Below are 13,732 nucleotides of genomic sequence, written 5' to 3'. Positions count from 1 at the left end.
AAAGGTTGCAAACGATTTGGGTCAGGTCGAATTTCATTGAAGGAAATACGATGCCCAAGAAAGTCCAAAGTAGTTGTTCTAATTCTGGACTTTTCTTGATTTATAGTAATGTTATTTTTGCGAGCAGCTTCAAGAAGAGGACGAAGGTTGAGATCGTGTTCCTCTAACGTAGCGCCGGTAACGGTGATGTCATCAAGGTACGCGTATACCTTATGCAACTTATTGTCTTGAATAAAATCATCAATGGCGCGTTGGAAGGCAGCCACGCCATTCGTCACGCCAAAAGGAAGCCGTTTGTATTGATAAAGTCTACCACACGCTTCAAATGCGGTATACGGGCGTTCATTTTCCAGCAATGGAACTTGATGGTAAGCAGAACGGAGATCAGGACAGCTGTAGAATCGATCTTGAGCAATTAAATTTACAATTTCCTCAATCTTAGGTAGAGGATAGGCATCTAACTGAGTATATCTATTGACCGTAACAGAATAGTCAACGACGAGTCGTTTCTTGTGACCTCGTGAAACGACTAACACCGGCGCTCTCCAAGGAGAACGGGCAGGTTCAATGATATCAGACTTCAGAAGCCGTTTTATTTCCGCATTGATAAAGCGCAAGTCTTCTTTGCTGTATCGGCGAGACCGAGCGGCAATAGGTGTACAACCAGGCAAAAGAAATTCGAAAAGTCGAGGAGGCTTGAGCGTTGCAGCGGGTAAGTCCAACAAAGAAACGCCCACAGACGCGATGCGAAGCGGGGGTTCAGAGCCTCCCATAGAAAAAGTCACTTCTTGATGTCTCTGGAGAAAATCTTGCCCAAGAATAACATCAGCACAAAGGTCTTTTAAAATACCGAAAGTCAGCGAATACGAACGGCCTAGTAAAGAGATTGTAGCCGATGTAGAGCCAGAGGTGGCGATAGATAAACAAGAAGAAGCCATAGTAATGGGCGTATGAGGGCCGGATGTCTGTAAGTGAAGTGACTGAGCTACCTGTTTGCTAATAAAGTTACCGGAGGCACCAGAATCAATAAGACTTTCACTGGATTAGACTCCAACGAGCCGTCTACGAGAGCGGGTCCCAGACTTAGGGGAGCCCCAGCGAGAGAGTGAGGTTTGAAAGCGTTTGAAATATAGCGTCGTGGAGAGAAACACAAAGCTGAGGTGGGACGGAAACGAGAGCTGCTTTGATTAGAAGAGGGGCTGCTGCGACAAACCTGGGAAAAATGTCCTCTTTTCCCGCAGTTATAACACACAGCTTCAAGAGCCGGGCAAGCAGATCGGCTACGATGCATTGCACCACCGCAGAAATAACAAGACTTTGCCCGGGGTCGATTTGTACGTCGAGCAGTGGCCAGAGGCACATCGTGGTACAACTGAGCAGATGAACTAGCGGCGCTTTCCGAGGGTGCCGAACTTAAGCCACGTTTCTACAAGCCTCAGGCAAGAGAACTGATAAAAGCTACCAAACCGTGGGAAAGGATCAGTATGGACTTTAAAGGTCCTGTACCTGGCCAGAATCCTTATCTTCTAATCAAGTCGCCTGCTCGTTATGGCGAGTGGACTGTGTAGTTACCTATTGTGGTGATGTTTTGTGAACATTATTTTTACCGAGGGAGCCGAAGCAACTAATGAATTTTTACCCATCAAGAGAGATTGTTGCTGTGATTTGGCAAGATTTTCAGCGATTTCGGCGGCTTTAAGTAGGTTTAAATCTTCAATTTCTAAAAGACGCTGCCTAATCGAAGAAGAAGAAATACCATTAATGAAGGCATCTCGCGTTAAGTCGTCTTTGTATTGATCAGCAGTCACAGAAGTAAAGGTGCAATCTTTGGCAAGAGTTTTCAGTTCGCGTAGATATTCAGATATGGATTCGTCGGAATTTTGAATGCGACTCACAAGTAGATATCTAGCAAATACGTTGTTCTTCTTTTTCACGTATATTCGCTTTAGTGCCACGACGATATCTTCAAAAGAATCGGCATCTTCTACATAAGAAAAAGCATCAGGTGATAGACAGTTTATAATAATTCGTTTCTTGTGAGCGGCAGTAACGGTGTTTTCGCCTTCAGAGAGATGGTCAATGTAATCTGTAACAGTGCGAAGCCAATGCGTAAAGTGTCTGCCAGCATTTGGAGCTTCAGGTTCTATCGTCAAAGTGTTCGGGCGTAAAAGCAGCTTGTCCATCGGATATCTTCTGTTGCTTAAATTGCAGTAATTGGCTACATAAACGTAATACAGTTTATTAGCTTTAAGCAACAGAGATCGACACTATAAGTCCTGTAATGTAAAATAGAAGTTAACACAAAATGTCAAGTAAACGCGAAAACTACAACTGAGGAAAGCAACACGAAAACGAGAGACTTTAAGCGGAACTAAGGAATGTAATTAAACCGCGCAGGAATACACATAACCCTTTAGGCACAGAGTGAACAAAATACAGAGCGGAGCCCACGAGCGTAAATTGCTTAGTAGCTCGCTGCAGACCTCAATGCACATGACAAGTTACACCATTCTATTGATGACAGAAGAGCATTAAAAATAATGCAGGATTCTATTAAAATGGTAAATGGGCATTACGAAGTTGCTTTACCATGGAAGTCAGAAGAAGCTAAGCTGCCATACAACCGTTTAATGGCAGAAAGGAGGCTTACTTACCTCAAGAAAAGATTCATTAAAGATGAAGAACTTTTTGGCAAATACTGTTCTAAAATAAAGGAGCTTTTGGACTGTGGATTTGCAAAAAGAGCACCTCATGTTAAAACCCAAGGAAGAACATGGTATATTCCACACCATTTTACTGGTCAGAAGTTTAGAGTAGTATTCGATTGTGCTGCAAAGTTCCAAGATGTTTCACTCAATGATCAGCTTCTTCAAGGGCCTGATCACACTAACAAACTGGTTGGTGTACTTCTTCGCTTTCGTCAAGAAAGAATAGCTATTGTTGCAGACATTAAAGGGATGTTTCACCAGGTCAGGGTCAACCCAAAGGATTACGATGCACTATGCTTTCTTTGGTGGCCAAATAATGATATGACACAACCACCTGTTGACTTTCAAATGGTAGTACACTTATTTGGTGCTACCTCTTCACCTAGTTGTGCTGGATTTGCCTTGCTACAAGTAGCCAAAGATAATCTACCTCAAGCAGATGAGACCACTCTGCAAACTGTCAAACACAATTTCTATGTTGATGACTGTTTGAAGTCAGTAGCTACCCCTGATGAAGCTATAAAGCTTGTAAAAAATCTTGCTGACCTACTTCACTGTGGTGGATTTCATTTAACAAAATACCTCAGCAATGATCGAGATGTTATAGCCTCAGTGCCTGAAGTTGACAGAGCCAGGGCCACTTTAAATCTTGATTTGGATGAAATGCCAGTTGAACGTGCTCTTGGCGTCCAGTGGAATACTTCTAGTGATCAATTTGAAGTTCAAGTGAACATTAAACCCAAGTCTGCCACCCGACGTGGATAACTGTCTATGTTGAGTCAAATATATGACCCATTGGGCTTTGTGCAGCCATTTATGCTTCCGATCAAGAGGCTCATGCAAGACTTGTGGGATCATGATTTAGGATGGGATGACCAGATTAAAGATTATCATTTAAAGGTTTGGAATCAGTGGCTGCAACTTTTACCCAATCTGGAGACTGTGTCAATTCCAAGATGTTTAAAGACTTTGCATGCAGAAGTGAAGATATGTCAAGTGCATTGTATTTGCGATTCCAGTAATTTAGGATATGGAGCCGTATGTTACCTCCGTTCAAAGGATCATTTGAGCAAAATATGTTGCTCATTTCTGATGGGTAAAGCAAGAGTTACCCCCAAAAAGCCAGTGACAGTTCCAAGGTTGGAATTGACTGCTGCTGTTATTGGTGTGAAGTTGACCCAATTAATAAAAGAAGATTTGGAATACAAAATTGATGATACAATCTACTGGACAGATTCAACCACAGTGTTGCAGTACATTAGAAATAAAAGTGCTCGTTTTCAAACATTTGTCGCTAATCGACTATGTATGATACAGGAAGCCTCACATTGCAGTCAGTGGAGACATGTGCCAACTGAGAAAAATCCAGCAGATATTGCCTCCCGTGGTTTGATGCCTGACAAAGTACAACAAGCTGCAATGTGGTTTAAAGGACCAGCCTTTTTGCATGAAAATGGCCTTCCAGACCTGCAGAGGAGCACTGGCCTTCCAGACCTGCTTCTTTGCCTGCTCTGGGTGATGATGACCCTGAATTAAGGAAAAGTCCTAAGATTTTTGCTTCTATTGTGGCAAAGGACACCAATCCAATGCAATCACTTATTGACTACTTCTCCCAGTGGAACAAGCTTCAAAATAGCGTAGCCTGGTTTTGTCGCTTTAAGCAGTACTTACACTGGAAACATACTGGGCAATCCAAGCCAGTGTCTGGCAATCTAGTGCCAAAAGAATTACACAAAGCAACCACAGACATTATCAAGTTTGTACAGTATCAGGAGTATGGATCTGAGCTCAACAAAGTTAATGATTTGCAATCAAAGGCTCAAATGAGGAACCTAAACAAGTTGAAAAATTAGACCAAGTATTGCTCATCCAGCAGTTTTTATTGTAAACAATCGACGTTTCGACGTCCTATACAAGACGCCTTCATCAGGATAATGACATAACTTGCAAGACGAATTCGAAGGCGTCTTGTATAGGACGTCGAAACGTCGATTGTTTACAATAAAAACTGCTGGATGAGCAATACTTGGTCTAACATTATGCCTGGCAGCAATAGCTTATTTCAAGTTGAAAAATATTCACAAGCTTAATCCTGTCATGATCGATGGAGTTTTATGTGTCGGTGGGCGCCTGCAAAAGTCTAATTTGTCAAATGATGCCAAACATCCAATTCTGCTACCATATACATCACATGTTACTCACCTAATCATTGATGCCTTCCATAAAAAGAGTGGACACAGTGGAACACTTCATGTACTTGCAAGAATTAGAGAGCAGTTCTGGATCATAAAGGGACATTCAGCTGTTCGCCAGGTGCTAAGAATATGCACAAAGTGTCGGCAATATAATGCTAAGATTGGCGTACAGTTAATGGCACCTCTGCCCTCATCAAGGTTAACTCCTGGACATCCACCATTTTACCACACTGGTCTTGATTATATGGGCCCAATTCTAGTTAAAGTTGGCCGCAGCCAGGCCAAAAGATATGGCGGTATCTTCACATGCATGGCTACTCGAGCAGTGCATATCGAGATAGCCTACTCATTGGATACTTCCTCCTTGTTACAGGTTTTTCGCAGATTTGTCAATCGAAGAGGATGTCCCCAACACCTGTACAACGATAATGGTTCCAACTTTGTGGGTGCTGAGTGAGAGCTACAAAGTGCACTGAACCAATGGAACCAGTTGCAGATCCACAACCACTGCTGTCAGCATGGAACAGAGTGGCACTTCAACCCACCTGCCTCTAGTCACCAAGGAGGAGTGTGGGAGAGAATCATTCGATCGGTTCGCAAGATTCTAAGAGGTCTAGCAGGGGAAAGGACTTTGAGTGATGAGTCACTCCATACATTTATGGTGGAAGTTGAGAGAATCCTCAATGACCATCCACTCACTTCCTTAAGTGATGATCCAAGAGATTTGGATGCCCTGTCACCAAACTCTTTACTGATTAGAAGACTACAACCTGGTCTTCCACCTGGACATTTTGTGAAAGCAGATGGTTATCGGAAATCCTGGAAACATGTCCAGTTTCTGGCAGATGCTTTCTGGAAGAGATGGTTGAAGGAATACCTGCCTCTATTGCAGCTCAGACAAAAATGGCTGCAACCACAACGCAACTTCAAGAAGGGTGATCTCGTGTTGATGGTCGATGAGAACAATCCACGTGGAGCCTGGCCAAAGGCGCTGATTGAGACATTTCCAGATGGCGAAGGAGTTGTTCGAAGAGTCCGAATTCGCACAGCGAATTCTTCCTACCTGAGGGACATTCGTAAAATATGCTTGCTGGAAGAAGCTGCCTGATAGCAGCTTTGATATGTTAATGTCTGTTGCATCTTGACCCTATTATGTTGTAAATAATTTCATTTGTTCAATTATTGGGGCCGGTATGTTGTGGTCAAGATGCAGTGAAGCGTGTCAATATCGATTTCTATTAGTTGTGGTGGTGATTGTCGTGTCTCGTGTCGTTTACCGTACGTACGTTTTACACGAGGCAGCTTACAGTTATTGCGTAATTCCTTTTTTGTGTCAGTTTTGCAGTGCATAGGACTGTTAATTAGTATTGTATAGGGTTTATTCTTGTAAAAGTAGTTGTGTGTAAGGTAACTACAGTGGATTAAAGTGTAATAGTTGATGTATGGATAATTTAAATGTGTGTGATAATCTGACCATGCTAGTCGTGTATACCTTTTATCTTTTTCTCGTGTTAGTAGCTTAACTAAACTCTCTATTTTGTACTTCTATTTGAATAAGACACTAAGCAATGTAAATCTGTGTGGGAGCTGCTAACTCTGTTCTGTTTCATTCTGTTCTGTCTCGTTTGGTCCTAGACTGCTCTGTTGTAGACTGTTCTGTTTCATTCTGCTCTGTCCTAGACTGTTCTGCTCTGTCTTGACTAATCTGTACTGTTATGAACTGTCCAGTTTCGTTGTACTGTGGTACTCCGTATTGGAATACAGCCTTCGTTTTATTGTTGCAACGCATCAGTGTGACAGACAGCATTTGGCGGTGCAAGTAACCCACACAGTGGCCAGTTAGAAAGCTAGCTGGGACGTGGAATCAGAACCAAAGGGTTTTGTATTCTACAGGGCCTAGTGAAACCGTTTGTTTTAATAATTCACAAAAAAACATCCAAAATATGCGAAAAAGCTTTGCTGAGCAGATCCTAAATTCATCAGGTATGTATGCAAACAAATATATGCCTACCAGTTTAGTTGATTAAATTGTTATGGATAATTACAGAAAATCTTGAGGACCTCTGTAGTGCATGTGGTGGGAGTGCAGCTCATGGCCAATGGGTACAGTTAATTTTCTTGTTGATATACAACCTGACATAATGAAAACAAACAAAATATTCTTATGATTAATGCTTTGTAAAATTTTTACTAGGTTGGATGCGACACATGTAGCAGGTGGTATCACTCCACCTGCATTCATTTGTCAAAAAATATCTTGAGAGAAGTTTTGAAGACAACATGGCAGTGCCCTGTTTGTGTATAATTTAGTTTAGTAAGTAAGTGTTTAAAAACTTAGAAGGCAGTGTCAATAAAGATAGCTTGAAGCTATTATTTACCAAGTGATTGCAGAGTGATCTAGAAGTAAAGTGAAAGTTTTTTATTGTGTTTTTATTTATTGTATCCAAAAATGTTATGTCAGAAAAAAAACTGAAGCTCTGACATGTCACATAGCTAAACAAGAGTAGGTTTTGAACACCATAAGGTAGCTTTGAAAGAGTGCAGGAGTTATTGCAGATGAATTGCCAACCTTGTACATAAACAACTATGTGAAGTGTTTAAAAGCAATTAACTTATTTAATAATCTGAGGTACAGTTTTATTAGTCATATATGTTAGGTTGTCTTATTTCTTCCTTAGGATATATCGGAAGTGATTTTTAGCTACATTCATTTCATTTATTCTTTTCAAATATTGCCCTATTTATTCCTGCTAGGTATGTGTCTGAAAGCAGTGAGCAACAGCAGCAGCAGTTTGCCTATTCGTTCCTTGTTTTGAAAAAAATGTTAATAAAAGACTGCTTGATGGTACTCATGCATATTTTGTGAAAAATACTAGAGGTGCAGAAATGTCTTTTGTATTTATTTTTTCTAGATTCACTGCAAAACAACACATCAAAAGAATAAAACATTGATATTAGATAAACAAGAATTTCTGCAAAATAAGTGAACCACTGAAATCATCAAGTTATTAAGTGTGATTAACAATATTTTTATAAAATGGAAAAGATAGTAACTGCAACAAATACACAACACAATAAACATATTAAGAATATAGAACAACAGCAAAATTGCAAATCCATGGGCCATCCTTCAAAAATAAGGTAAACGAAATGTTTAAGTAAAGGATGTGTATTAATGATTCTGTCTACATGCATTACATGGAGCACTTTGCTTTGGAACCTCCCACGAAAATATGGGAAATATATTTTTCTTCTTAAACATCTGCTAAGGCAAGCTTAATTGGTGTCCCAAGTTTCTATACAATGTTTGCAAACTGCATTAACAGAAAAATCTGAAAAAAAGATCCAACAAGTAAATTTCAATCGCTTGACAACCTCAGTGTGAACAAGCAGTGTCAAGTCAGTGACAAGCAGTGTCAAGTTAGTGTCAACCAGTGTCAACTGTCAAGTGTCAATTTTTGGTCACAGCCCCTGTTGGGCATTTCTGTCACAGACGAAACGAAGCAGAATAAAGCTAACGTACAGTCATCTGAAAATGAAAGTCGTGCCATTTCCTTAACACCTGCAGCAGATTGCTTATTTCCACTTCCAAATGCAAGTCCCTTAACTGCAAAACAAGTCTTGTCATTATTAACAAGCAACTGAAATGAAATTTTAAAAAGTGTATTGCCTGGTTGACAACAGCAACAATGCAGATAGAAAAAATAGTAACCAGAGACGCCAATTTGCAGATGATTGTGGTAGCTGGACAAAGGGAAATATTTCAAAGCTGTACTACCACAAAAAAGCCAATGAAATAAACAATATATTTATGTTTCAAAATGAATTCTGCCACAGAATTACGATCCATGGCAAAAAAAAACACAAAAATTGTTCCACAACCAATAAAAGAAGAAGTTCTGGTTGTTAACACTTACTCAACAGTTCTTTCAAACTCTCAAATTGGCAATACACCTTACAGAAGAAAAATCAGTTGGTTCGAAAATTCACTTTCTTACTTTGCAGTAGGGTTTATTTTCAGGTTATAGTGCCCATGGAAACAGCAAAAACAAGGATAGTTCCATTTACATTAGAACCAAACCGGAGGCACTAACTGACATTATTTTTTTATATCCCAGTGTTAAACGATGTAATAAACGCAATGAATGCAACATATACACATTGTACCAGTACCACTTCATGGGTACTGGGTTTAACTGGTACTGGTGCTAAATCAAGTCTACTCCTGCTTCTTCTAGTGCAGGGGTTTTCAACCTTTTTTTGCTCATGGCCCACTAAATTAGTAAAAAATGGCGTTGACCCATTAACGTTTAATGAAAAACACCTAATGAAAAACTTCATCAACGAAAAACACCAAGTTTCAACAACACAATAAATTAATCAGCTGAACATTCACACAAATTTAATGAGAAGGTTGTTGCTGTAGTTTGTCCACAAGACTTTGTATTCTGGGTGCAGTCGATGAGAGAGCGCACCGTATGTCAGCTGCAACATCAAGTCTGTTGCGCGGCTTGGATTTTATGTTCAATAGGGATGAAAATGCTGACTCACACAACCACGTGGTGGTGAAAGGCAGTAGTTTCATAAGACAATTTTTGCTGATTTGTGAATATGATGAGGACACTTGGATCCAGAATTCAGTGACAGGCACATCTTCAAATAGGTCACGACAGCCTGAGTCATTTCTAAGGTCAATTAGTTCATCTTGTAACTCGTCATCCACTTGCTCAATATCAACACGAAATGGATTCCTCACAAGTGTGAAAGCATCTCTGCTAAGCTCTGGAAAGTAGGATTTGAATTCAGTTTGTAGAGTACCAAGGTGGTCTGCCACTTCATCCCTAATCTCATCATCCACATCAGATATACATGCGAAACTGTGAAACATGTCAAAGTTACCATTTGTCACTTTACGTCTCCAATTGCCCAGCTTTTCAACAAATGCCCTTGTAAAGTCCACAAACTGAATGATATCTTTTCCTTTTCCTTGCATTTTTAAATTCAGCTGGTTCAAAGCTTCAAAAATATCCACCAAATATGCCAAGCAAGAAAGGAACTTTACATTTTCAAAATGTACTGCAAGTTCAGGTTTTGCTGTTCCCAGAAAGACCTTTATCTCATCATGGAGCTCAAACACTCTGGCTACAAGGTTACCTCTTGACAGCCATCGTACTTTGGTGTAGTAGAGAAGTTGCTTATGTTCAGAATTTAGGCCTTCACACAACTTCCGGAACAATCGAGTATTTAATGCGCTGTTTTTGATATAATTGACGCTTTTAACGACCACATCAAAAGCGCATTTAAGACCGTCAGGTAAGGTTTTTGAAGCTAATGCTGCGCGATGAATAAAGCAGTGAGTGGTCACAAGATTAGGTGCTTTGTTCTTTACGAGCGTCTGGAATCCACTCTTGGCACCTAACATGGCTGGTGCGCCATCAGTGCACACACCACACAAACTTGCCCAACTTATGTTCTCTTTATCAAAAAAATCCTCGACCTTAGCCATTACATCTTTTGCCTTTGTGGTGGTTTCCAATTCACTGCAAAAGAGCAGCTCTTCTTTCACATTTTTCTCTGTTACATAGCGAACAAAGGCCATTAGTTGAGCTGCTGAAGAAAGATCTGTTGATTCATCCAGTTGCAGAGCAAACAAACCAAACAATGACTTATCTTTAACTTCGGTGACCACTTGCTCTTTTATATCATTCGCCATAAGATCAATTCTTCTCTGAACTGTGTTGTCCGACAAAGGAATTGACTTTATCTTTCTTTCACTTTCTTCACCCAATACATTTCGAACCATAGCCAGAGCACTTGGCTTTACAAGAGTCTCACCAATATTATGAGCCTTTTTCTGTTTAGCAATAAGTAGGCTCACTTCAAAAGATGCCTCTGTCAGTTTCTTATCTGTACGTGCAAACGATCCAGTCTTGTCAAGTCGTTGACGCTTCAAACCGTTTTCCAGTCTTTTAAAGTATTCAATATCTTTTCCCTTAAGGCCAGGATGATTCTTTTCCAAATGATTTTGTAATTTGGATGGTCGCAGTGATTCATTACTCAAAACACGATAGCAAATGACACATTGACCCTTTTCCTCACCTCGATCACTGAATGAAGTAAACCCATACTTTATAAAATCTTGATTGAATTTTCTTTTTGCCATGCTAAATTATTAAAATCTTTATGCTATTAAACGTTAAATTGAATCATGTCTAAAATCAAAATTGAATTTATTTAACGCTTGTACAGTATTTCAAATTCACTGCCCAGTGCCCACTCAACCAAAGTGTACCAGCATCAACGCAAGATAGCAACTTCCATAAACAGTTAAGCATTGTTAGCAGAAATTATGTCGTCACAAACGTAACGTTCTGTGTTGAATGTTCATAATGACATGATTTCTGATATCGCTGTATGCCAAGCTCTGTGGCCCACTGAAAACAGCGTCATGGCCCACTACTGGGCCATGGCCCATAGGTTGAAAACCTCTGTTCTAGTGCTTGCAGTAGTAAGTCATCACTTGCATTAGTGCTTGTGTCTGTCTCTGTCATATTTTCGATATCACACCAGCATTGTGCGTCTATTCCTCGATGGATGCATCTTCTGCTATCCGCTACCCATTCTGCTGGCATGATTGTTGCTTCTAAGTCATCAGTTTCTTCTTGCTCTTTTTTTCTGTTTTTTTTTCATTTGATCTATCTCTGCTTCGAATTGCTCTCTGGTTATTACTCTGCATGGTGTGGTATGTCTTATTGGGTCGTATGTTTCACCGAATCTTGTTACTAGTTCATTTTCTTTGGTGTTGTTGGTTCTTCTTGTACCGCTTTTCTCTTCACTGTCGTCGCTGGATGCCTCGTCATATTCAGTTATAATATGGTTAATATAATCAGCCATCTTTACCAGGTCTTCGTCTATTGGCGTTTATTTATTTAGTTTTTCCATTACCTCTCTTGCTAAAGTGAGGATTATTTCGCATGTTTTGCTTCCTTTTATCTCTTTCTGTTGACCGGTTTTTGGATTTTGAGCTTTTTCGTCCCATTCTGCCTCTATGAACCTTCTCTTCATGGGTTGTAGATTGCCGACACTTGCTAGTTTGATTATTGGATTTTTCGTGTTTGTCGTGATATATGCGCATGTGGCTTTATTGTCTTGGCGATCACCATGCGTTTTTGCACTCCAGTTGCTGTGATACATGAATTTTACCGCAGATATTAATGCGTCGTTATTAAAGAAGCTGTTGCCTGCGTCGTCTATTTTGATGACTTTGTGCTTATGTCTGACAGCCATTTGACCTACTCCTTGTGAGTCATTGGTCAGCGTGCTTGCGTATTCCATGGGGAACAGGAATTGGCCTAGCAGAGTTTTGCCTTTTCCTGCTGCCCCATGGGGACAGAAGTGTGGAGCAAATCTGATTCCGTCTTGTTCCTCGTTTCTTGCCTCAAGGGCTGCACATACTAGTGCTATTTTCAGTTCGAAGTTAAAAATGAAGTGTAACAAATTTGTAGCCGTAAGTAGCTATGGAACTTCCATTAGCGGCCTTAAGAAAGAAACCCTTAGTGTTGGCACGTCGCTCAGCACCAGTAGGCGGAATTACACTAACCTCAGCACCAGTGTCAACCAAGAAATTGCGCCCAAAGACTTTAGAAAGAAAAGGCTGAAAGAATTGCCGGTTGCCCCAGCCATTAAAGGCAACCGGCCTTGCTGTTTCCCTGGAAAGAACATGGTGGACGGCATTGGTTTGCATCGGATCCAAAACGCCAGTGGGAGTAGCACATGCCGGAAGGCTTCTTGCTGTCACTGCGGGCAGGCTTAACTTGACGTGCCTTGCTTAGAGCAAACTCCGCGTTGCGATCGCGAGAAAGCCACAATACGTCGGCCTTCTGGGCTAATTGGCGCAGATCTTGTGTATCTTCCTGCGCCAATACCAATCGGATATCCTCGGGCATGTGCTGGAGAAACAAGTGTTCAAAAAGCAAACACGAATTGTGATTTCCAAGAAGAGAAATCATCTCATCCATTAAGGCCGATGGTTTTTTGTTGCCCAAAGGAGGCATGTTCAAAAGACGCGCTGCACGTTCCTGTCTGGAAAGTGCAAACGATTGAAGTAGCCTTTCTTTAATTGCTTTGTATTTACCTTCTGCCGGTGGGCGTTCAAGCAGGTTAATTAAGCGAGCTGCTGTAGCTTGGTCTAATGCTGACACAACATAGTAAAACTTAGTCTCGTCAGCAACAATCTTCTTCAAAATTCGTTTTGAAGCAGCGGAGGGTCACCAGTAAAGCGGATGCTTTATTTCAGGGTGGTCCAACTTTATTTTGTTGCGAGCCATTCAAAATCGTTAACTTATTACGCGGGCCAAGGTTTAGATTTTTGCAGGAAAAACTTTTTTTCTAGGTTAAACTCTAGGGTATACACCTATACACCTTTTTTTATCTATAGATAAGTTTATTTTTATATTTTGTAGTTATTTACGAAGTAGAAGCTGTCAAAAACATTCAGTTTCCACTCTAGCGCAAAAAATGCCCCTGCACGGTTTAAAGAAGCAGAACCCTTTATTACCAACAATGCCTTGTCATTCGTCACAATAGGAGATTTTGCAGTATTTAATAAGTGTTAATTCTCTCACTAAGAAAACATTGAATTATTGAAAACAAAACTTATGGTTGTCTTTGAAATGTTGGGACTTTCGCGGGCCAACAAAATTATCTCGCGGGCCTGCAGTTGGACCACGCTGCTTTATTTCATTGCAGTTCGATAATAGAAGGGCGCGCAACACTGAAAACGCGCTTATAAGGCGACAACGACACAACGAGAAAAAGGCAAAATGCACC

The 13,732-nt window shown here is 40.6% G+C and overlaps 5 protein-coding genes across 5 annotated transcripts; 3 read left to right on the top strand and 2 right to left on the bottom strand.

The window, feature by feature from the left end:
- Window positions 1–1,568: 1,568 nt before the first annotated feature.
- Window positions 1,569–2,183, bottom strand: LOC145234126 (uncharacterized). The gene has a single exon (XM_080098901.1). It carries the CDS (start codon window positions 2,181–2,183, stop codon window positions 1,569–1,571), a length of 615 nt encoding a protein of 204 aa, XP_079955027.1.
- A 375-nt stretch (window positions 2,184–2,558) lies between these two features.
- LOC145234125 (uncharacterized) lies at window positions 2,559–3,473 on the top strand. The gene has a single exon (XM_080098900.1). The coding sequence runs from the start codon at window positions 2,559–2,561 to the stop codon at window positions 3,471–3,473; it is 915 nt and encodes a 304-aa protein (XP_079955026.1).
- A 72-nt stretch (window positions 3,474–3,545) lies between these two features.
- Window positions 3,546–4,244, top strand: LOC145234124 (uncharacterized). The gene has a single exon (XM_080098899.1). It carries the CDS (start codon window positions 3,546–3,548, stop codon window positions 4,242–4,244), a length of 699 nt encoding a protein of 232 aa, XP_079955025.1.
- A 561-nt stretch (window positions 4,245–4,805) lies between these two features.
- On the top strand, window positions 4,806–6,011 carry LOC145234122 (uncharacterized). Its single transcript, XM_080098898.1, has 2 exons — window positions 4,806–5,345; window positions 5,421–6,011. The coding sequence occupies exons 1-2, from the start codon at window positions 4,806–4,808 to the stop codon at window positions 6,009–6,011; spliced, it is 1,131 nt and encodes a 376-aa protein (XP_079955024.1).
- Window positions 6,012–9,210: 3,199 nt separating this feature from the next.
- LOC145234670 (protein FAM200C-like) lies at window positions 9,211–11,390 on the bottom strand. The gene has a single exon (XM_080099384.1). It carries the CDS (start codon window positions 11,064–11,066, stop codon window positions 9,306–9,308), a length of 1,761 nt encoding a protein of 586 aa, XP_079955510.1. The 5' UTR covers window positions 11,067–11,390; the 3' UTR covers window positions 9,211–9,305.
- Between the last annotated feature and the right edge of the window lie 2,342 nt (window positions 11,391–13,732).

The sequence above is a fragment of the Phallusia mammillata genome, chromosome 6, assembly GCF_965637545.1.
Source record: "Phallusia mammillata chromosome 6, kaPhaMamm4.hap1.1, whole genome shotgun sequence".
Classification (NCBI taxonomy): Eukaryota; Metazoa; Chordata; class Ascidiacea; order Phlebobranchia; family Ascidiidae; genus Phallusia; species Phallusia mammillata.
Note: the sequence above shows the minus strand (reverse complement) of the source record. Positions and strands in the feature narration are given on the sequence as shown.